We start from the raw sequence: 26,140 nt of genomic DNA on the forward strand, positions 1-26,140 counted from the left end.
TTGAAACGGCGTGTTACAATGTTTATTCACTGTCATTCAAAATTATCAATCAAATTAAAAAAAAGTGTGATCGAGTGCCAAATCGACAACATATACGCTTTTTAACGTTTTCTAACTAACAAATAAAAAGGTTTTGATTAAAACCAAAAGCTTGCATTTCTAAAGTATTTAGACAAATGTATCTTTCTGAAATCCGAAAACATACAGAAATTTTGAATATTTATATGAAGGACTATGAATATATTATCTCTCTACTACAATTAATGTGAACTTTATTAAAATATTTTTTTTTGGTGAAAATCGTTCACCTTTTTCGGCTAAGGTGGTACCTAATACTACAGGGAGATAACTCTGTAAAATCAACTAAACGTTTTATTTACGTTGTGTTGTCAAGGGAATATTAAGCTTCTCAATGATCAAAATTAGTGTTTGTCTAACTGCTTTATAACAAGTGTAAATTTTTTGATAAAATGGTTGGTTCAAATTTTTAAAAATTTTAATATTTTTGTCAAAGGGTCAAAGTTAATACTTTGTCAAAATTTAGACTAAGAAAATAGTTTGGTAATTTTTGATGAAGGATAGCTTACGCATTAATATCATTGTCAGTTCCATTGCTTTTTTTCATTTTTAGTTGTTTCAGGTTGTGTTTTTTATCTAATTATTTTTTTTAAAGAAAACGTGTTACTGTTTTGTTCTGTAAAGACCAAGTACTAGAAATTCTTTGGTTTTTTTTTTTTTTTTTATTTTTACTTTAAATGAAACTCCAATCTCTTGATTTTTCACTTGTCAGAGTGTAAAAGTTAATTTTCTTTTACATAAAATGTCTTCCAACGAATTTTGATATTCGAAAGAGAAACATCATCATGATCATGGCGATGAAAACAGCTCAACTTTATTAAATACACCAATAATATTCTTCTCTGATTTCTGAAACCATAAAATAGCATTTAATATAAAATCGTCTGCTTGTGCATCTTAAATGTCATCCTTTGTCCTTCGTATCTTGTTTTATATCATCATGTTCTAGACTTAGGACTATAAATTGCCAGTTGTTTCCTGATCTTGATGCTGAAAAAAACTATTGAGTACAGACAAGTTGGCGCATGTCACGACAAGATGGATATGTAAAGTATAAAATTTAACTTATGATTTTGGCTCACAACAGTCGTTTAAACGTTAATACGATCATTAAAATCCTTTGTATGGTTAAACATGATTGGCTGTAGTTATTGTTTAATTTTGTAAGGCGTTTTTATTGTACCCACGTCGTCATGAATTCTTTTGAAACGCCAATGTCAAATATACAAGAATTTTGTGGTTCATTTTGCATGTATGTTCTATGATTGCGTGTATCATGTGTTAACCTACCAACAATAAATCAATCTATAACTTGTTAGTGTTTCAAAAGCACAAATGTCATGGAACAGTACAAGCAAAAATTTGTAAAGCAAACGTTTTATTTGTTATTTGATTTAAAAAATAAAAAATAATCAGATACACAATGAACATAAAGCCTATAACTTCTTATGACCCCCAACAAGAACTCGTTAATCTTAAAACGCTCATCAGTTCATTGTTTCTATGTTGAAAAGCATCTTCTAGCCAAACAAGTGACTCGTCTCACCGGGACTTTTTACAAGTTATACCTACAATGTATGTTTCAATTTTCTTGACATTCTTACATATAATATATAATATAATTCAAGAAATAAATTGTATCTGTTTACAGCAAATTAAAAACCGCTAATCGAATAAGTATATCATTTCATTAGAACAAAAGTAGTTTTCTTAAATTCTTTGTATTTCTTTTGTTCATAATGATAAACGTGATAGTAAGGGGTCTTTTGATTTTCTTCAAAAAAAAATAACCCAAACCGGGCACCGGGCACTTTTATTCGTCGCCAGATCGAATATTAGCTGAACTGATAATTATTTGTTGTAAATTTCAAAGGCTTTCTTAACGTCAAACCATAATGTCATGTCTTCCGTTTTAACAATTTCTTATACATTTCCAATATAACTTTGATTCTTGATATAGTTTATTACTTTTGAATTAAGGGTAGTTAGTGCATTAATTTCATTCTAAGCTCCAAGCTTCAGTGCAGTTTTTAAACTCATGTTCCATGTTGTATTCATCTATTGCTTCAAGGGAAAAGAGTTTCCGCTTCAAATGATTGGTGTCTTCTACTTACTATTTATCTGAAATCGTACCATGTCTTGGTTTTTTGTTTTATCCAGTTGTAGAAGTCTTTTATTCCTTCACGTTAAATTTCTAGGAATTTTATCAATTTAAAGTGTAAAATGATGACGATGAAGATAAATGCATTTTATTGCATAAATGCCTACGGTATTCGGTTTTAGATGTATATAATCATGAAACAGCAGGCAGTGTATATATCGTGCGCTTTAATTTCATCTAAGATGTTATACCTTGTTGTGTTAATTTCAATATAATGTGTTAAGTTACAGTTTTTGAAAGTGTCTGTCTAATCTTTGGTTAATTAAGATATTTATAATGTAGGTAGGTAAACATATGATTTTTCTCATGTTTCAAAAACAAGAATAGGTTTGAAGATGGATAATTTAAGCATGAAATGAATATCTAGTAATTAACTTGGCTATGCTCGGAAAATGTATGTACAAGGTCATTATATGACAGTTGGTTTTTTTTTCATTTGTTCGGTTGGTTGATATATGATAAAGTTTAATTTTTTTTTTAGTTTGTATGGTCTTTCCCTTTTTGAATTTACCTTGGACTTTGATCTTTTGTTAATATCTTTATTTGAAAATTGCAACGACAGATAATTTTTAACAACAAATATCAATTTGGAACAGCACGTATCATTTATGTATCAATTATTTTTTATATAATGGCATAATATATAAAAAAAATTCTCCCACTTTGTGATTTTTTTTATCGCATATTGAAAACATATAATCGATTCAGAATTTCATACTATGTTTTCATTAGTCACAAAGAAGTGTTCCTTAATATTTCTAATGCTATAGATAAAAAATATCTTAACTGCAGATTTGAATGAAGGAATACATTTGGAATTCCTACTAAAGTAAGATTATGATTTATTTAGATTCTAGATGATAATGATGCTACAATCAATTTGTTTTGTCATTAAAAAAAAAGTTTTTACATCTGTGCGCAATTTTTACATGCCGCGTAAATGACATCCCTGGAATAACATAGCTTCACTCAGCACCAATCTGCATATAATCATTAGAATTTGGGAAGCTTTTAAAAATATGAATTTCAACTTCCTTCCATCTTTTACGAACATCGTCAAGGTAAAAGAGATAAAACTGTGCATGCAAGTCCAGTATTTTCCTATACAGATTGCATACGGTATGACCATCGGTCAAATGATTCTGGACGTTGCTGTGGGTCGATTCAATATTGATAGATACAATGTTGAAATACACTGAGAAAAAAAACGGCTCATGTTTTTCACTTCATAGATTTTAACGCTAAAGTGTTTCACTGACATTTGAGTGTAGCATGATTTGTTCCGCTTCAGATGTTTCCTTTTTAATTTGCATCTGCATCGTCGTGCGTTTCTATTTTATTAGTCATTAAGTCGTTCCTATTCTAACAAAATTGATTGCAAGTTACATACAACTGTTCGGTTTTTTTTTCGACTTTGTGCTTGTTTCGGCTTTCAAACTTTGTATCTGGGCATCACTAGTATATCTTGTATGGATAAAATGCACTTCTGGTTTATTAAAATGTTCAACTTGTTGCCTTTTGTTGGCTGTTGTTCGTGTGTTTTTTTGTCAATTGTATTCTCCAATTTATTTATATTGTAGTCCTGTGGTGTTGAGTTGTCATTTTAATGTTATATTTCACATGGCTATAGAAGGGGAGGTTTGGCATGCCACAAAACCAGGTTCAACCCGTCATTTTTTTTCTTTAAAAATGTCCTGTACCAAGTCAGGAATATGGCCATTGTTATATTATAGTTCGTTTCTGTGTCTGTTACATTTTAACGTTGCGTCGTTTGTTTTCTCTTAATTTTGAGTGTAAATTCACGTTGCGATAAGGCGTGTCACGGTACTTGTATATCCCAAATTCATGTATTTGGTTATATTTGTTTTCCTCGTGGGATTTTGTCTGATGCTTGGTCCGTTTCTGTGTGTGTTACATTGTAGTGTTGTGTCGTTGTTTTCCTCTTATATTTAATGCGTTTCCCTCAGTTTTAGTTTGTTACCCCGATTTTGTTTTTTGTCCATGGATTTATGAGTTTGAACAGCGGTATACTACTGTTGCCTTTATTAATCAATCCTGTTTCAGACACTTCAGACAGTGATTTGCTTAACTAATGCAAATTATGCAACTACAAGTTAACTTCGTTCTTCTCAAATATGAACTGTTTCGTATGTATGATGTAACCGTAGATTAATATTGGTCGGTTGGGTTCACTGTTGTATCGATAAACTGCTCAGATTTTGAATAATTTTTTTTCAAGAAAACTGTTATGGATGAAATTTGGTATTCAATATCGTTAATGAGTTTTAGTTTTGTAATTGGTTTTCCATTGAAATATGTTGCAACAAAATAATAAATAATCCACTGTCTATAAACATAAGTAATGTATCGGTGCATTCCGTTTGCGCGCATCACCATTACATTTGCGCGCATTTATTTGACAGGTGCACTCAGGTAAATGCAGGTAATAACATGAATAATAGTTATTTATCTATAAATTCATTCAATTATTTACAAGTATAAAAGAGGGAAAGATACCAGAGGGACCGTCAAACACATAGATTGAAAAAAAAAATGACAACGCCATGGCTAAACATAAAAAGACAAACAGACATACAATAGTACAGAAAACATAACATAAAAAACTAAAGAGAATGGGGATTTGAATCTTGCGATCTATCTCAGAAACTAATTCGCATGGATAAGTTTTAACCGCCAACATGTGTTTTAATTTAAATCATTATTATGATGTAACAGTCTATTAATATTGGTTGATAGAATGTATTCACTGGTGCCTCGCGTAACCGATTAGTTTTTAAAATCTTACTAATTACGATTAATGTTTTACGATGTTTGACGATTTCTTGTTTAATCAGTCTTTTAACCTCTGTCCAGATATGTTTTTGTAGTTGTAGTTTTAATAGAGGTTTGTCGTAGAAAAATGAAGTTTTGTAAGTGGCAGAAATTTTTGTGTAACCAGTTTAATTCACTGTCAACTAAAAGTATCAATCAAGAAGTAATGCATGCTGCTAGCATATTGGTATGAAGTCATCAGGAATGAGTCGCATTATTTCGTTATTAAAACATCGCATGTGAACATATGCAATCAATCTACCAACAGGTTATTAAAATAGGAGTTATCTCTGAAGGTCTCTTTTGTAGGTCTTCTTTTTAACGTCCGTATATGTTTCAACGACAACGTACTCGTGTTTTTCTCTAACAAACGCTCTGAAAAATAAATCTCGTATTTCTTATGTATCTAGACATATGACTCTTTCTAAATTCCGATAATATATAGGAGTTTGTATTTATATGCCATCCTCGTGCATATCCTTCCTTTGGAGAAGATGCTACGAAGTTGTTAAACGTGTGTATGGCGCATTTGTCATTTTGAACAATGCGATATGTTTCAACTAAAGTATTTCTACGGTTAATGTGACATTTACATTTTTGATAATAACTTGAATTAGGTAAATAGTTTGGTAATTTTGAGGGAAGGGTATACAACGCATTAGTTTCATTTTCAGTTACAGATTTCATTTCCAAATTTTATTATTTCAACTGGTTCAGTTGTGTTTGCTTATTTGTTGTTTAAAAGAAAAGGTGTTACTATTTTTGTCAAAAAAGACAAAGTTTTTATTGTGCGTTTGCTTTTTGTTACTATAAATGAATCTTCAGTAGATCTATCGTACTTATTTGCTTTCTCAGTATGTAGCCTATATTTTCCTTCACCCCAAATGAATTTTAATATTCTAAAGTGAAAGATTATCGCGATGAAGGCAGCTCAATTTTATTCAATACACCCATGATATTCTCCCTGGATTTCTGAAACCATATAATCGCATTTTAATATTAAGTTGTGAGCTTTTTGTGCATCTTAAACGTCATCTTTTGTCCTTATGTGTTGGTATAATATCAGCATGAACTAGACGAAGGACTAGATTTTACCAGTTTCAACCTGATCTTTTAAGAAAAAAATATCGAGAAGATCACTAATCCTCTCATTAACTCCTAAGTAATCTCAATTTCAAATAAACAATAACTTTTTTTGTTCTTTTTTAAATGGATGTCACGTTTCTATCATTATGCGTAAAGCGACCGCTACTCAATCAATCTGTTATTATGGGAGTTTTTTAAACGCTGAAAAGTCACAAAACAGTGAAAAGTAAATTTTTGTAATGCCAAATTTATATGTGTTAGTTGATTGAGAAAAACACACCAAAATATAGACAACAAACCCAAACACTGTTACTTCTGTTATGACCCTCAGCAAAACTAGTAAATCTTACTTCGTTTATCATCTGCACGAGAGCATTTCATTTTTTCTATATTGATTTGTCATCTGTATCTTGTAGGTGTACAAGTCGCTCGTCTCACAGAGATTCAATGTCGAAGAACGCTTAATGCCTATACCTCAATTGTCTTTGATACCCTAGTATATAAACCATTGCTAACTAAATAGGAATATCATTTGACACCCGTAGGAGCACAGGTAGGTTTATTTCACATCTAATCTTTTATGCTAATATTCTTTACAAAGCACAAACATGTCAGTATTCACCTTTTAAAAAAACAGTTGTTGGCATGTCAAGGGTTATGCTCTTCTCATATATTTTATGATAGTATAATACTAAACCCCTCACGGGAGGGATTGTGCCTGATATGCATATGATGAAGCCATAATCTTTCAATCCGTTTAATTGAGGTCTGGAGATTGCATGTCAGTTAACTGCTAGTAGTCTGTTGTTATTTATGTATTATTGTCATTTTGTTTATTTTCTTTTGTTAAATCTTCTGACATCAGACTCGGACTTCCCTTGAACTGAATTTTAATGTGCGTATTATTATGCTTTTACTTTTCTACATTGGCTAGAGGTATAGGGGGAGGGTTGAGATCTGAGAAACATGTTTAACCCCGCCACAATCTTGCGCCTTTCCCAAGTCAAGAGCCTCTGGCCTTTGTTAGTTTTGTATGATTTTTAATTTTAGTTTCTTGTGTATAATTCGGTATTTTGGTATGACCTCCATTATCACTAACCTAGTATACATATTTTAAGGGGCCAGCTGAAGTATGCCTCCGGGTGCGGGGGTTTCTCGCTACATTTAAGACCCATTGGTGGCCGTCGGCTGTTGTCTGCTCTATGGTCGGGTTGTTGTCGGTTTGACACTTCCCCATTTCCTTTCCCACTTTTATTCTTTATAATGAATATTGTTTATCAATTAAAATATTTCAACCTAAGATTTGATTCTTTAAATTCCGAATAAATATATTTATCTTTAAAGTCCGGCACATAAAGACGCTTCTGATAGTTTTATACTTGTTCTTAATTTTATATACCGGAACCTATTTGACATCCCCGGGATAGTTAATCATCTGTCATAATCAATCCGCATTGATATCCTAGTACCAAAAAATATCTATCAAAATGTGGATTTTTTTTATAACAATTAAATAAGTTTCAATGAAAAAACTTGTTTTCCATTTTAAACAAAAATCAGCAAATAGATATAGGAAGATGTGGTATGAGTGCCAATGAGACCACTCTCCATCCAAATAACAATTTATCAAAGTAAACAATTATAGGTCAATGTACGGCCTTCAACACGGAGCCGTGACTCACACCGAACTACAAGCTATAAAGGGCCCCAAAATTACTAGTGTAAAACCATTCAAAAGACCGTCTTTTGGTAAATATATAAGTACTGTGCATAAAGGACAAAATAAGAGAATCAAATCTTGGCATATCGGACAACACAAAAATGTTAACGGAAGATCATACGTACACACTGATAATAATTCAGCACCACCAACTAATATAAACTCAAAAACTATTACCATCTCACAAAAGTTTCAAGATGTTGTTCGTATCAAATCAATATTGATAAAACAATGGCATAATGTAATGATAATACACTATATTTCTAAGCTAATAATATAACACTGATATGTGTAAAATTGAGAATGGGAATGGGGAATGTGTCAAAGAGACAACAACCCGACCACAGAAGGAACAACAACAGAAGGTCACCAACAGGTCTTCAATGGAGCGAGAAATTCCCGCACCCGGAGGCACCCTTCAGCTGGCCCCTAAACAAATATGTAATATCCTGATCCGCTTCAGATTTCAATTTGCCTCTATATTATCTTCTGTTTCGATATTGTTTTCGGATGAGCGCACATTAATACAGTCCTATTCTGCCAAGTTACATTCTAAATCAGATTCAACCGTACTTTCGTTTTTTTATCAATCCAGTTTTTGACATATTAGAGTTGACTTGAATTAATCTAATCGAATATGATGTAACTTCAGATTAATACTGATCGACGAGAAACTTGCACTAGTGCTACATTTCACCACTTAGAATCTGATTACTAATTAAATTCTTAAAACAAAGATTGGCTGTAAATGAAATTCGGTATTCACAATTTTAATTGTTTTCCAATTTCGTACTAACTCAATCAGCCTCTTTAACGATACCTTTTTCAGGTCTAAGTCGAAATGTCCTGTTGCTAGGATATCAATAATCCACTGACCATAAACATGGAAATCATTTTGATATCTTTTATAGCTAACTATGCGATATAGGTTTTACCCTAGTAGGTCATACGTTGACCTATAGCTGCCGTTTCTGTGTAACTTGGTTTCTTGTGAAGAATTGTTTCATTAGCGATCTTACCACATCTTTTTTTATAAATTCATGCCGAAAGCACATATACATGACACCATCAGCAATGTGATACATAATTTGTAAGTTTAATTATAATCTCGAAAAATATACCCCATTGAAAATTATCAAGCCCGGCTTCCACATGTTTGATAATAATTTATCAAAACAGAAAATTCTTATTGGAACTATGTCTTGTGTTTTTTAGACGACAAACAAAACGCCGCAGGCAGGACTGTAACTTTTCGTCGATATTTTTCATATCACCAACAACAAACGGTGCAGCAGTAAACTTGAACTTCCCTAAAGTTACGGTCCCATATTCTAATTGTAATTTGCTAAAAAAAAAAATGTTGATTGCTCAAATATTTCATTCCAGAGAACCGTCATTTCTTTGGTTCACAATGATAAACGTGATATTGAGCGGTGTGTTGTTGTCTTCAAAATAACTGTATACAATGTATATAAACAGCCATGGTTTCGTTGAACATTAGTGCAATGAGTCTGATTCGATATAACTCTTTACACGGTGATTTTTATTGTCTGACTAACGAACAAACAAATTTATAACAACTTAAACCTTTCTTACTAACATAACTTGACAAATATACCTTTCCGGTATCTGACAATTAACATAATTGTGTTATGTAAATGAAGATACAGAGCATTTCTTTTCGTCTCAAATGTGACACTATCCAAAATAATAAAAAAAAATATGCTCAATGACTGTCGTTACGTCAAACCACAATATAACGGCTTCTATTTTAACAATTTCTTTAATATAACTTTTACTCGGAATGTAGTTTATAAATTTTGAATTAAGGGTAGTGAGCGCATTAATTTCATTTTAAGTTCCAGATTTCATTGTTATTTTTCCTTTTGTGTAAGTTGTGCTTTTTTATCTATTGCTTCAAGGCAACAAAGTTACCTTTACCAATGAGTTGTTTCCTTTACTTTCTATAATTACTCAATTATCTGAAATCATACCGTCTCTTGGTTAAGTGTTGTATCCTGGTGTAGTAGTCTTTTTTATCACCTATAACTTATAGGAATGTTATTACTTTAAAAGGTAAAATGATGGCGATGAAGACAAATACCTTTCATTACTTATATGTCTATGGTATTCTGTTATAGATGTTTCAAACAATGAAATAGCATTTAATGTAAAATTCGTCTGCTTTCTTTGCATCTGAAATGTCATCCTTTATTATGTTTATACTGATAAAATTCTATGGATAAATACAGATTGAGATAGTTTCCAAACAAAAAAGCTTGTGAATGTTAATCTTGACCTTATTTTTTTCAATCCATAACAATCAATTGGTATGTACTAATGTAGAACATAAGATGCAAGTTAATCATCTTATAGTAGATTGTAAAGGCACACTTTATTACAGTCAATCGTAAAAACAAGGAATCTATCGACCCTATAATTAATTCCTAATTAAATGTGTGGTTAATAGCAGTATTAGAACGCTATTGATAACGGCTGAGTGCATAATAATCAGTCGTAGGGAAAAAGAGGATTCATTCTTACAAATCTGACACATGCGTAGGCTAGCACTATAATTTACCGGTCGAGAGTATTATATCATCAAATATGCAACAGATACTACGAATCAATAAGAAATAAACTCTACGACCCTTGTTTATTGTACCTTCCATTCGTTTTTTCTAGTGTACCCTATGATATGCACATGCAACAAACCTATAATAAAACCAATTGGAAAAAAATTCCAAATGATGTTTCGTAACATTTCTTGAAGTACATTTAAGGCTACAGTTAACTATTTAAACTTTAAGTCCCCTCAAGACCATGCCTAAAGTTGTGCAAACTTTAATATGAATGTTTGCCAATTACACCGAATTGTACATACGAAAGATGGTAACAACAAGCGAAATATATAGAGGAATCGTTTGCTCTTTTATGTATGGTTACTTTGATATTTTAGTAAATCTAAAACAACAGAAAACACATGTTGTGACTTCGAATCCCGAACGTGGTAGGTGCGACTCCAATTTGATTGACTAGAGTTGTCATAGCTGTCTCACTAAAATCGATGGCTCACTCTATTGTCTTTCATTTTTGCATGAGTGTTTTACTGTATGCCTTTTAGTTTGTCTTTGCTTACATTTTTGTTTGTTTTTATAGGGATTAAGGTTACTACACAATGTTAGCTGCTGTAAACCTTTCTTATACTTTTTTCTATTATGTCTGTTTCTTTTGTTCACACATTGCTTCCAATGTAATGGAATTGTAAGCGACAGTTATACAAGTGAGAGGTTTAGCTAAATATTAAACTAGGTTTAATCCTCAATTTTCTAAATAAGGTAATGTTTGTACCAAGTCAGAAATATGACAGTTTTTATCCATTCGTTTGCTGTGTTTGGGATTATGACTTTGCCATTTTTGATCTCCTTGAAGTTTGGTGTTTTTTTATATTTCACATTTTTCTGGCTACCTCCTCCAAAAACAACTGACAGCAACGAAATAACACAAAAATTCTTAAAGATCGATGATATTACAATTTAGTTTCATGCTCTGTTTTGTGCACTTGAAAAATGTTTTTGTTCTCAAATATATTCTGGATGACTAACGTGTTAATATTACCATGAACCCTTAAGGAATTGGAAGAACTTTTATGCAACAAAAAGAAATCTTTTTTATTTGAAGTCATGGACATAAATTGTAAAGCTTGGATGTATATAACATCGTCAAAGTAATTAATTTGTGTATTGTAAGTTATTATTTTTAAAATGTCCTAGGTAATAATGTTCATAAGCAATAAGAAACCCGAAGGCATGACGTATAACGTATCATGCTTGATAAAACCATGTTTTAAGAACAAAGTAGATGATCTATGTTTGGTTTATAGGAAAATATTGGAAATCGAAGTTAATGTCATAAATACTAGAAATGTATATTTTACTGAAGTGAAACCTGGTATTTAACCTTTTGCTACTACTGTTATGAGCCTCAAGTGAATACAATTATTAAACAAATACAATGCACACATCATTAGTTCTTTTGAAAATTTCTGTTCTCATTTTTTACCTGATTTCCTTACATGACTGTTTATAAATAATTTCGTTATATTTCTTTGAACTGTTTAAGTTTACATGCTGTCAAAGTATGCTACATTAAAACTTAGATCGTAACTTCCAAACTGTTTAGTCAAAGTTGACACTAGATCGTTTGTGTTGTTTCGTTTAGGTTATTTGGGTGTATGCTCTTAAACGTTATATGGTATTGTCTTTCCAGACTATTAGTTTTGATTAAGGTTTTTCCAAAACTTATGTGCTATGCGCACGTAAATATTAAGATTTTAATAAGTCAGATGACATAAAAGAGCATTGTAAGTACAGTGGATGTGTTATCAGTAGTAATATTGGTAAGTTGTTTACTAACATATTTTATAACATACTTTGAATTATGTAGAAAACATCGGATTATATTCCAAGAACTAATTGGTTTCTATCAATGTTAAATGACAAGTCATCATCTTTTAATTTGAAAACTCGAATATACAGATACACACGACAAGTTTCAAAACCATTGTATTCATGTTTTGTGAATTTACGATGAATTTTTGGTACTGTTTACCATAAACTTGAAAACATTTGTAGTTTCTATAATATTGTCAAACGTATGTATCATTATAACATACTATGTATATATTTGAGTTGAATAATAGAAATACAGTACTCCAAGGTAAATTCATTAAATGATAAAATCAAAAGCTCAGACACATCAAACAAAGGTATAACAACTGTCATATTCCTGACTTGGTACACGCATTTCTTGTGTAGAACATGGTGGAATAAACCAGGTTTTTGAAACCCGTAATGTTATTAGGTTCAGAATTAGAGGTTGTTTAATTCACAGAAGTTGAACAATGACACAGATTTCAATTATTTCTATAGAGTTTGTAAAAATCTATTTAAAAATACTGTAGATTTGCATAAGGAGTGAATAAGCACGCAAAACATTTTGACATATTTGATTAATTAGTTCGTTATAGCCTAGTGTAAAACATTTTAACAAATATGATAAAATAGTGGAAAAAGAGTTCGACATATAACATTGAAAAGAAATATTCGTTGACTATTATTATGCAATCTTTCCAAAAATGTTCAAGAGAAGCAAGTATACTCATCTTAATCGAACATAACAAAATATGATGAAATCGAAGTCCTACTCAAAATATTGTAACATATGTAGGAAAGAGTTGGCTTATGATAAAACAAAATAGTACATTTGAAATAAACTTATGAGGTAAGCTCATTATTGAAGGCCGTATGATGTAAAATTGAGAATGGAAATAGGGAATGTGTCAAAGAGACAACAACCCGACCACAGAACAGACAACAACAGAAGGCAACCAATAGGTCTTCAATGCAGCGAGAAAATTACCGCTCCCGGAGGCGTCCTTCAGCTGGCCCGTAAACAAATATATGTTCTAGTGATAATGGATGACCTATATTTGTGAAAAAAATTCATTTGGTCTCTTGTGAAGAGATGTCTCGTGGGCAATCATACCATATCTTCTTTTTAAATACTCATCGATTAATCAAATCAAACTTTAGTTTCCAGCTTTACTTATTATACATTTAAAGAAGTGTTTTAACAAGATTTAGAATACACTTGAGAAAAAAGAAAAAAGAATATGCAAACTCTGTAATGAGGAACTAGATGCATTTTCTTTTAATATGTAAATCTTTGTATAATGTAAGAAATCCATTACTTTAATAAAAACATTTTGTAAAAAATTTTAAAATAATCCAAAATTTGATAACACATTTCTTTTCATATGTCAAATGGGAAATGAAAACAACGACATTTTGTCTTCACAATTATGATTTATCAAACATAAGAGGTTTAAAATGACTATTTTCACTCCAATATTATTATATTTCTGCTGTGTGTTTAGAGCTATTTGATATATATTATCATATATGTGCCTGTGAGAGAGTTTTTAAATGTTTCATTATCATGGTTTCCCTTACAAGTTGCGGTTGTCTCATTGGCACTCATACTGCATCTTCTTAAATCTATACAAATTATTATCCATTATTTAATTAGTATGATGATGATAATACAAGTAGTCCAGTACAGGGTTCAGAAAACCACAATGTATCATTTATATTTTCATTATTATTAATACAATTTCGTTTATTTTGATTTTAGATATATATATATCAATTTTTTTTATCTTGTTTAATCTAAAAGTATTATATTTGAAATGTTATAATGTAATTCTTTTGCTCATTTTGGACGCCGTGTTGTTGTTTTGTAACTATGTTCCAATTTATCAAAGGTCATAAAGATCAACCTACTCATGGGATACAAAAAGGAAAATTATGTTTTACGAATGAAGCACAACAAATACACCAAAGATGTGATATTTGATTCTGAATCAACGAGATGCACACTAAGTTGTTTTCTGTGCTATTCAATTTTATCTTTTTTTGTAAAATAGATAATTTTTTCTTTGTTTTTGGTGCTTTCTGTCTCCAACTTTTTTTTTAATGCACGATATGTAAATAAATTCACCGTTCGTTTGAACTACCAACGGTTGACCTATTTTGTTAAACGATCAAACATTTACACCTATTAATGTCACCGCTCTAACAAAAACAATGTACGAGCCTTTTAAGTTTTTAATTTATTAAACATCGAATAATTGTAATTATATTTGACATTTACGCTCAATTGATTGCATAACAACTATTGTAAATTTTATCTTTTATTGCTTTTACACAATCAAAACCTCATTAAAAAGTCTTTCGAATGATTGCATTTTATAATACTAATAATGGTAATTTTCATAAAATCTAATTTATAATTACAAATGTATGCATAGTATTACCCAATCCTTTCTTTCTTGGGAATAACATAGATGGGACTTGTATGTTAGCATTACATACGTTTATAGTGAATTTCAATATCAAATGGAATGGAAAGTATACAAAATTCTTGGAATAGATTTCTAAAAGGTAAATAAATTTAACTACTCAATTTGAATATTTAAAAAATATTTGTTCAACTTGTTTACTGTGATCAAACTGCGATATAAATACTTTGTCAAATCAAAGTTTTACTTATTGTCGATACATTGCAAACACAGTAACACACGTTTTAAATATATGTATTATAGTGAGCTTTAAAAATTCTACTTACATAAAAAAAAAGAAGAGGTGGTATGATTGCCAATGAGACAACTCTCCACAAGAGAGCAAAATGACACAGAAATTAAAAACTATATGTCACCGTACGGCCTTCAACAATAACCAAAGCCAATACCGCATAGTCAGCTATAAAAGACCCCGAAATGACAATGTAAAACAATAATTCATTACACACAAACAAAATAAGATGCAAACAAACTTTCATATTTAGTCAAACATACATAACAGAACATAAAACAGTAAGCATACAGTCAAGCACATACAAAGCTTGTATGCATTTTAAATAGCAGATTTTAAAACGGACGATCCAAACTATATCTTCGTTGAGAAAATATTACCAGCACTTATTATGAATAAATGAGGAAGACTTATTGTAATATACGTCAAAAAGACTGCAACCTCATCATAAATAACAAAATACATAAATACATAAATACATGACACGCCGTCTTCATGGCAAATACCAAATATGTATTTATGATTGCAAATGAGATACTTGTTCACCAAAGACCATACAAACCGTACGACTTGTAGCACTGAGGAGCAAACAATTCAAAAGAGGAAACAAAAGAAATATATGACTTTGAAAAATATTATAAGAACCGAACGTTAATTATAAGGTAAATAATATGAAAATGATTTGATGAAATAATGATATTCAGGGGTGACTGTCATACAAGTGAGAGGTTTAGCTAGCTATTAACTCAGGTTTAATCCACAATTGTCTACATAAGAAAATGCCTGTACAAAGTAAAGAATATGACAGTTGTAATCCACTCGTTTGATGTATTTGGGCTTTTGATATTGTCATTTGATTAGGAACTTTATTTTTTGAATTTTCCTCGGAGTTCCGTAATCTTGTTATTTTACTTTTCAATTATTTAATTTCCTCTCTAAATTCATTTTTGTATAGTTTTCTTTTAAAAAAAATATGATTCTTGTTTTCACCACTGACTTAATTACATGACTTAATTCTATTATTATTTTAACCACAATAATGAATTTGTACTTTAAAAGACCAGTCTAGACCCAATATATAAGTTTTCAGCGAAGCTTATTTCAACGCTTACGTCATCATTTGTTTCCCCTTAAGAACAAAAGCAGGAGTTGGAGAAACTAATTATACGGTAATGACTAAAAATATTTCCTGAAGGAATGCTGTCATTTCTGTTTCTGAATAGACGACACTCCTATAGTTTATCAATAAAGCTGTTCATTAATTCTCGTGTTTTCCTACAGTCAACGTTCTCTGTAAACCACATGTGTCTCAGTATGTCTGTATCCATAAAGGTCTATCTGCACAAAATATCTTTTTGGTGGCTAAAAATAATTGCAGGAACGAATTGTATAAGTTTAAAATTACCTAAGGTTCTGTACTTTGATGTTATGAAATAATTAAGAAGCTCATCGTTTCGTCTGGTTTATGCATGTACAATTTTAAGCCTGGAATTATAATGATTTTTGTTACACATTTAAAGTTCAAAAATTATTTAAAGAAGAACCGTTCGACCATCTGTACTCGCATGCATGATACATTTGTACTTAAGCTTGAAGATCAGTTTTAAAAACTGGTGCTATTGCTGATGAATATATTTCGTTTCTCTTATTTTTATATAGATTAGACCGTTGGTTCCCCTGTTCAAATTGTTTTCCTCTAAAACTTTTGGTGCCCGTTATTACTTGATTTTCAGTGTGAGCCAATGCTTTTTGTTGAAGTCCGTACTTTCACGTATAATGTTTAACACATTGTGACTTGGATATAGAGTTGTCTTACTGACACACATACGACATATACTTCATGTAAGTGCAATCTGGGACTTTAAGTCAGAATCACAACTAAGAAATGAAGACGCACCAAAACATTTTCCCGGACTCATCAAAACCATCGCTGATGTTTGTTAGTTGGAATTCGTCATGAATTAGTTATCAAAGGTTCCAGGATTATAATTAAGTACGCCAGAAGCGCGTTTCGTCTACATAAGACTCATCAGTGACGTTCATATCAAAATAGTTATAAACCAAACAAATACAAAGTTGAAGCATTGAGGATCCAAAATTCCAAAATCTTATGCCAAATACGGCTAAGGTAATCTATGCCTGGGATAAGAAATCCCGACGTCACTGTTTAATACGGATCGGAACCACATAAAAAAAAATGTTAAAACCATTCAATGAAGAGAAGATACAGTGTACAACGATGCATTTCTATTTTTTAATAGAGCAATCATCAGGTATAACAAACACGTATCACCTAATCAAAGTGATGAAAGTATTTGTAGAAATAGTTTAAAGAAATTTAATAACTGTTATTATGACTATTATATACTATATAAATAGCCCTCACGTAAAATGAATAGTGCTCGAGTTCCAAAGACGTTTCCAAACTTTTTTTTATTACATGTATGAAATATTACAAATTGCGTTAGTGCCACCCTGAAATTCAGAATCAAAAATACGAATTGAAAAAAAACACACCATAACATTATTCATTGTTATTCCGGAACTCATGTTGAAAATTTAGGTTTGTCGGTTAAAACTCGTTGCTTTGCCTTAAGTTCATGTTTAAAACGTATTTGAACGGGATAAAATCTTGTGAAAAATTGCAATTATATTTTTTGTTGTACAAATATAAGTTACATTTAACGTCGATTTATCTGTATCATTTAACAAAGCGATCATCATGTACAGTGTATTACATGCAATTATCACCTCATAAAAAGTTAATAGCTTATTTGAACTATTAGAATGAATAGTTAAAACAAATCGAATATATCTTGTCTTTTATTCTGATTTATAATACAAAAAACCCTCTAGTGTTATGATATAAAGGCAATAAAAGCTTATTTGAACTAAATGTATATGAATAGATAAAATATAGAATAGAATGTGTCTGTCGTTCTAATATACATGTATATAATATAATATAAACAGCCCTTAAGTATTATGGCAAAAGCCTATTTGAACTTTTTGTGTGAATAGTTAACAGAAATTGAAAATCTTTCTGAATTTTTATATGAAATCGCCCCCTAGTATAATGAGTAGTGTCCGTTCAAGACCCGTTACAGCCTTGTCCAAACCAGAACAATCTCGATCTGATATTTAAAAGTAACTTGTCGTATTATTCGTTAATAGTATGTTAGTGTCGTTTCTCTTCACAACGATTTTCGGTACTTATACATCTTCGAATTTCAAATGTTTGGCTTTGAGCGTTCCTGATGAAGGGTAATCCAGAAAGGCGCTTCGAACGCAAGAAATAATAAAACGTGTTGTTTTCAATTTTTTAGTGACCTAGTACGATATACATGTATACGGGGTCAGTAAATTCCATATGAGGTGAGAGCGAAGTTCGAACCACATATGGAATTTACTGACCCCGTATATATCGTATTAGGTCACTTGCACAATATATGTAACGAATTTATCTTACCGACTATCTTTATTTGTTGAATTTAGACTAGAGTTGTCTCATTTGTTGTAATACCACATCTTCTTCTTTCTCTATTAAAGTGTTCAAGTGTTCAATTTTAAGAACCTACTTTCATTGGTCAGCACAAAAAAACTAATGTCTAACAATAACAATTTAACATCAACAACCTTGATCTAACAATATTAAACGGAACTTTCAATACATTTAAATAACCAAATAGTGCCAAAGTCGTAACTCTACTACTAACCGCGTATTGAAATAAGATCCGTCTCCCTAATTATCGAACATGTAATATACACGATCTCCACGTGGACGCTTTTAACCAATCACATTCCTAGTAATGTAAAGGAGGTAAGATAAAAAAAAACCAAAAAAAAAACATTACATTGTAACATAGTACAACTGATTATATCAAATCATTGTATTTCCATCAAATCAGTTACGATGCCACATTAAGATTTGTATGTAGTACATGTAGTACACAAACTCGGTTTCTCTCGTGGACATTTAACAATGCATGAAATTGAAAGACGGATAATTAAATTGTCTGAATGTCTGTTTCTTGGAAGAAGATCCATTACATAATTGTAATAGATAATTATCAGTAATACCACCTTAGCTATATCTTCTGTTAATTAACACAATATCTATATACAGCAAATTCTGCGTAGTTTGCACAATCATGTTTAAGTCTAAGTATAGTAGTGTTTGAAACGTAAAACTGTCCTTTAAACCAATTAACACATTTAACCCTAGCCATATGTACTTTAAATGTATGATTTTTCTTTAAGTGTTTTTTTTTATTATTGCGATATTTTTATAGAATACATGCAGATTTGCCAAAAATAAAAACTTTCTAGTTTAATTTGAAATGCGTTTAATTTCATTCAACAATCCCCGTAATTCCAATATGAAAATAAAGAAATTGTGGTATGATTGCCAATAAGACAACTAACATACAGAAGTAAATACTAATTGGATGAAAGCAACTAAACGCAACCGTACGGCCTTCAACTATGAGAAAAACCTAAACCGTCTGTACGGCTATACAAGACCCCAACATGGACATCTAGAAAATTCAATTGAGAAAACTAACAGCCTAATTTATAACAAAACACCATTCAATTTCATATATATATATTTGTTCTGTTCAACAACCCATATAAAAGATGCACGCAAACATTTCTGAATTTACAAAAATCCTAAATTAGTTTTATTATTCCTGTAATATGATATTTTGTCTGTCGAAAAAACGTGTGAATGATTTTGTCGATTATAATTTAATGGGTGTCTTTTTATATATAGACATTGAAATTGTTAGTCTTGTAGTTGTTTTGGATATTCTTTCCGATTATATTATTCCTAACTTGTCTAGCTCCGGGGATGAGTAGGAGTTTGATGACATATGGTATAGACAGTTGCGTATTGTTAAAGAAATAATGTTGGCCATTTAATGTCTCCTTTAAAATTATGTTGTTATTTACTGTTACATAGGCGTGAAGCCTTATCTTATTGTTTAAATAATTCATATTGTACAAAAAAAAATGTTATATATAAATCTAGAGAAACGAGTCTAGTACCGTTGGGATCTTCAATATTGTTGTCCTAATGACCTAAAATGATAATCAACAAGACACAAAACATATCTGTCTTTGTTTTATTTTGTTTCTTTTATTTTCTAGGAAAATGATCATGAATTCCACAATAGTTACCATGACAACTTTCAATGATTCCGATGTGTCATCAGAAACATATCCTAGCTCGAATCAAGTACGGGATGAGGTTGATATGGTTGCTGTTATTTGTAATAAGTATATTGGACCAATTCTTTGTGTCGCTGGTGTTTTCGGAAATATACTCAATTTAATCATTTTAATTAGAGGACGTTTGAATAATCCTCCATACTTCTACCTTAAAGCACTCGCTGTCACAGATATGTGTGCATTGATGCTATCATTCCTCCACCTGATGGTCTCGAGCAGATCAACATTATACGAATGGAAGTTCTTTGACGCTTACCTGTTTTTTCCACTTGTAAATTTTTTCACTGCTTCCAGTGTCTGGCTGACAGTTGGGGTAACAATTGACAGATTTTTATATGTTAAAGCGCCATTGTGGGCTCGAGCTCAATTTTCGTTAAACAGAGCCAAAGTAAGAATAGCAATTATTTTAGTTGCAACAATTTTTATCACAGTTCCAAGATTCCTGTGTTTCAGTCTAGTAGGAGCTACTAACCAATACCATCTATACCCAACATCGTTCAGAGCTTCACATAATTACCGCGTTTATGACATAGTTTGCATTGCACTATTTCACGTCGCGCCATTGGTCATATTTGCATTCTGCAATTCGTATTTGATATACGCTGTGCATAAAGCAAGGTCTATTCGAAAGGAATATGATATAAGAAACAACAAAGAAAAGGATTGGCAGCTGGACCAAAGGAGATTTACAATTACACTTATTTCTATTGTACTTTTGTCTATAATTGCCATCTTACCATCAACGATTGGAGATTTTACTCGGCTGTTACATATTCCGTTCTCACACTATCATAAATTACGACATATAAGTAACATGTTGCTTCTTCTTAACCTTTCTGTCAACTTCCTGTTGTATTGCGCATTTAACAAACGATTTGTGCGCGTAATGAAATCGATGTTCGGAGGTGGTTTAATAAAGGTGAAACTGTCAATACGTAGGACGAAATCCAGCAGGTATTCCCGTACTGAAACTAACATGTACATGTAACAGTCATTTGTATATATATATATATATTGTTTTGTTAGCAGTGATAAGAAACTCTGATCCGAAAAGGAATCAGTGTTATATTTGTACATAGCATGTATATAATATTTTTATGACATTTTAATAGAAGAAACACTAAGCAAACACGAACAGTAATATTAAGTTGGATATTTACTGTTTATGTTGCTTTACAACGAGAAGTTAGGAAATGTTATTGGTTGATATTTTAGGTGTTAATTAACACAGATAGTTGCGTGATTTTTTTTTTATGACAGAAATTTTGTAAATATATTATATATCTATCGCTAAACATCCGACTTGAAAATTCGCTATGATAAATAAACACTGCCTTCAGTGTCGTACTGCCTCGTGATTTATCGAACAAAAATGACGTAAGTTCGAAAGATATAGGAGCATTATACTGATGGACATTACACAGAATGAGATCTCAGTACCTTGAGAAGAAAAATAAAACACGTATACTGCCTGTTACTGCGATTTTGTCATTTTGAATTAAAATGCAATTTTAAAAGTCTGCGCTATTGAGAAAAACCCTATTTAATTGATATAAAAAAATTCAAAACGCAAGTTTAAATTCCTGCAATAATAACCCTGTCGCATTTTTTGTAATAATAACCACGTGAACATTGCAATAATTTCTGAATTTACAGTATATTCGAAACGTTCTATTGACTTTACCTTCATTTGGTATGCATCTTATAATGTTTTGATTAAATAAAGCAGGGGTGTACACAGAATAGCCAAAACCATTTGAAAAAGCAGCATACGCACAGTGCTAGAAAACGAAATAAATTATCATCGTAATTATTTATTGTTTCCGTTACAGTTTTCATAATTTCTGCCAACCCTCAGATTTTTTTCTTCAGAACTTCCAATTCAAATCTTTTTAAGCAACCATTGTATTTCTCAGTTTTTATTAGATACTAGAATTCTAAACTATTGTCTAGTTTTTGTAAAAATGTCTTTGTATTTTTTTTTTAATTGTAATAAAGACTTTCAGCAGAATAACTTTCATTTCTTCCGATGCAAGCACATGTCTCATCACAAATCTGCAGACGTTGTCGCGATAATCTTGTGAATTTAACCATTTTTTTTTCATAACGATTCCTTTGTGGAAATTTTACTTTGAGCTACAAACGTAATTTCTACCTCGGTATTTCTCCTCCATTACATTTACATATTTTTTAATATACATTTTCAAAATAAAATGTCATGAACTTTTTTTTGTAACATAAAACGTTTTATAAATTTCTTCCGCCCAACGCCCCTATCTGGGTTTACCTTCATCAGTATAGTATACACTCAAGAAGTCCCGAGTAAAATGATAGTTGCACGCAACCAACCGTAAGAGAAATAATATGGTAAAAATTAACGGTCAATTTGAATTCCATTACTCATTTTTGCACTAATTAGGAGGTGTTCTAGTGCACTAAGCCTATAGCATTTGTACATATCGATTGCTTAACTTGTAGACGAAAGGGTGTGCGTTAAATAAACACCTATGAGCAGGAACTATTTTATGTTAGTATGCTCTTTTTTGAACGAGTCAGATTTGTTCGTGCAACATCTTACAAAGTCTATCATTTTGAAAAGAATGTCTCTCAAACCGGTGCTAATGAGGCCGTCTTTTCCTTTTACACAGGTAAGAGAGTGTTTTTTGTTTTGGTTTGCTGTGTTTTGAAAACTTCACTCTGACTTTGAGATGGAAGACAACACTAACAAATTTTATCGTTTCCTTTTTGTGTTTTTGCTGGGAATGAACAGATTTTGTGTCGTGAATGAGTGTCATCTATCCTTTATGTTTTTCTCTACTATATGTAAATATTCCTTCCACTATATTGTGGTTAGAGTAAGAAATTGAAGACGAATATATGTACATATCTATAATGGTTTACTTTTATAAATTGTTATTTGGATGGAGAGTTGTCTCATTGGCACTCACACCACATCTTCCTATATCTATTGTAACTAACTAAATAAAGATAAATGAAAATATTTTTTAACATAATTGAAGAAATTTTTTTTTTAAGATCCTATCATATAAAATCGAGCCTTAGATTAATTCAAAATCTTCCTAACCAATGTTAAAGTGACAACACCAAACGTTCATTCAACCTGGTATCTATCATGAGTTTATCATTTATTATTCTTGAAAAAGATGTCAAAATAGAGGTAATTAGAGGATACTATGAATATATGATGATGGTAGGTATGCGTACACAATTACATGAGACAGCAACTAAACAACAACATAAAAGTAACAACAACATAAACAAACAACAACCGATACACAAAGAATTAAAGTAATATATTTCGTTATCTTCTATGAAGAGGACAAGAAATGCGTTCTAGGTCTTTCTAAAAAATAAATAACAAATTGTGTCTTCATTAGTCTTACTTGAAATTTTACAACATTTGTATCGTATGTCTGTGATGTATATTTACACTGATTTGGCTGACAGATCGCAATGTCAGTTTAGAAGAACTATAAACAGCCGTCTTACAAGTGTGAGGTTTAGATAGCTGCAAAACCCCGTTTAATTTAAGTCTTATTTTCAAACCATGTCACATCATAGACAAACAACATAAAACATAAAACATTAAACAAACACATAAATAAATAAACCCGGAAAAGACGTCAACTAAAAGTTGTTGATGGCAGTAAGTCAGAAAACTGACAGTTGTTTTTCATTCGTTCCGTTATTTGGGATATAGACTAACGTGTCATCATGTTATATTGAACCTCCTTAAAGTTCAGTACTTTTGTTAATACTTTTTACTAGGAAATTCTAAATAATTCTCAAAGTTTAATATCTTAATCTTAACAGGTAAAAGGACTGTCTGGACAAAAATTAAATTAAAACAGAAAATCGATAATCCTTTCCCACAGAAAACTGTAAACGTACATCAAAACTTAGAACTGATTAAGCTATTAATCAAATTACACATGACATCAAAGTTTTGAAATTATATAAGAATATCTAATTTGATACCTCAATCTTCTAAATTTGTCAGAAACTTAATGTCCATGTCGTGTCAAGCTTGAATAACATTTGAGATTAAGATTTTTTTAAAATTGGGAATGGTAATCTATTTTCATATTAAAAAAATAATCAAAAATGACGTTTGCATATTTCGAAACATGAAACAAGACATTGCACAACATATGATATCTCGAATATTCATTAAAATAAGGAATTCTCCCATGAAATTTCTGTATGAAATGGCAATCTGGTCACAATGAAATGCTGACATATTCGCTACAGTAACGTGTTGCTGTAGATTCGCACAGGCTAGGGCAACGAAGTAATTGTCTAGTAAATCTTTAGAATTTCCTAACTTTGTGTTTTCAAGGAAGGAGAATCCATGTATTACCACTAATTTAATATGTAAAGGTAAATATGTTTGATTGAAAACACCGATGAAACAACTGCAACTTGATTTATTCAGTATGAAGTTACGAGCACTGTTCCTTTTCACAACGTAGTGTAAAAAAGATGTGGTAAGATTCCCTTCAAAAATGAGCTAAACCCATATACCGGACAGTAAATTATGTAACAGGTCCGGAAATGACACTTGTAGAAAAAATTCAAATGAGGACATTAACACTTTCTTATGCTTCTGTAGTTGTAAATCGTGTAGAGATTTTGGTCTGTGTACATACAGCATGTTTTTATTCTTTTCAAAAACGTGTATATGTACACACTTGTTAAATCTTAAGTATTTCGAAATGAGTATTTCTTATTTATTGGTTTGCACTGGAAAACAAGCGTAGGTCTTTAAGTACACGCATCACGCCTTCTATAGCAAAATACCGATGACACTTCTATAAAGACTAATCACAGAACTGGTAATCATCCTTTTGATGTAATATTGGACATTTTTTTATTATAATTAGTACTTATCAAATTAATGGATTTACACAATAATAATTTAATATTATACCTGAATAGTTTCTCGTTCATTTGTAGATTATAAGTATAGTGAACTTTCTATAGTTGCCAATAATAAAGTATACAACCACACGAAAAAAATGCGGAGTCAGCCATGAGAAAATAGTTTATAAATGAGTTCTGATTGTCTGCCTATTTAATACAATGAAATTATTTCAAGTAGATAAAAAATAAGATAAAAGCAGATACGGATTAGGATTGATGCTAGCATTTCATAACATGAATTTATTCATTCATTTCTTTACTCCCCCCTATCAAGAGAATAATGAACTCCTACCATATACATGTATCTTTGATTGATTGAGTTCCACAACAACTACAATACGCATGTACGTATACATCTCAAACTGGTCTGTCTCATAACTAGCAAGTGCTTCCCGTGTTAGGTATGTCATTTAGTAATTTATTAAAATAAAGTTATTGTCATTCTGTCTTCACCATATGTCAAAGGCAGAGGAATGACATGTGTGATGTGTTCAAAATAAAATTAAAAGTTGTTTAAATAATTGTTTTGAAGTGTATTTAGCTCGCGGCTACCCGAAGGGCCCAATACGAGTTTATGCCATCATTTGTCGATTGTCGTCGTCTGTCGTCGTCGTAAACTATTCCAAGAATCTTATCCTCTGAAACTACAAATACCTTCAAACTGTAACTAAATGCTCCTTGCGGTATCAAGTTTATCAATTGTATCTGAAGTTTTGATCCATAGACAAACATGTCCGCCAAGGCTAAAATAGAACATATAGGTCAAATGCAGGTTTTGGCTTATATCTCAAAAACTAGTATAGCAGTAGGAGTAAAAGGGAAAGGAGTAAAAGTGATGAATCAATCAAGATTTATCTGCTATGACATTTTCAGACGGGTTGGACCACCCAGAGTTTATTTTTATGAAATGTTACTGGTTTTTTTTTATTATCT

The 26,140-nt window shown here is 31.2% G+C and overlaps 1 protein-coding gene across 1 annotated transcript; it reads left to right on the forward strand.

Moving 5' to 3' along the window:
• Window positions 1-14,768: 14,768 nt before the first annotated feature.
• On the forward strand, window positions 14,769-22,220 carry LOC139489152 (FMRFamide receptor-like). Its single transcript, XM_071275314.1, has 2 exons — window positions 14,769-14,881; window positions 20,183-22,220. Exon 2 carries the CDS (start codon window positions 20,187-20,189, stop codon window positions 21,249-21,251), a length of 1,065 nt encoding a protein of 354 aa, XP_071131415.1. The 5' UTR covers window positions 14,769-14,881; window positions 20,183-20,186; the 3' UTR covers window positions 21,252-22,220.
• Window positions 22,221-26,140: the final 3,920 nt, after the last annotated feature.

This window comes from Mytilus edulis, chromosome 9 (genome assembly GCF_963676685.1).
Source record: "Mytilus edulis chromosome 9, xbMytEdul2.2, whole genome shotgun sequence".
NCBI lineage: Eukaryota > Metazoa > Mollusca > Bivalvia > Mytilida > Mytilidae > Mytilus > Mytilus edulis.

Coding starts and splice junctions, on each gene's coding strand:
- LOC139489152 (XM_071275314.1), top strand. CDS start 20,187: ATGATCATGAATTCCACAATAGTTACCATGACAACTTTCAATGATTCC.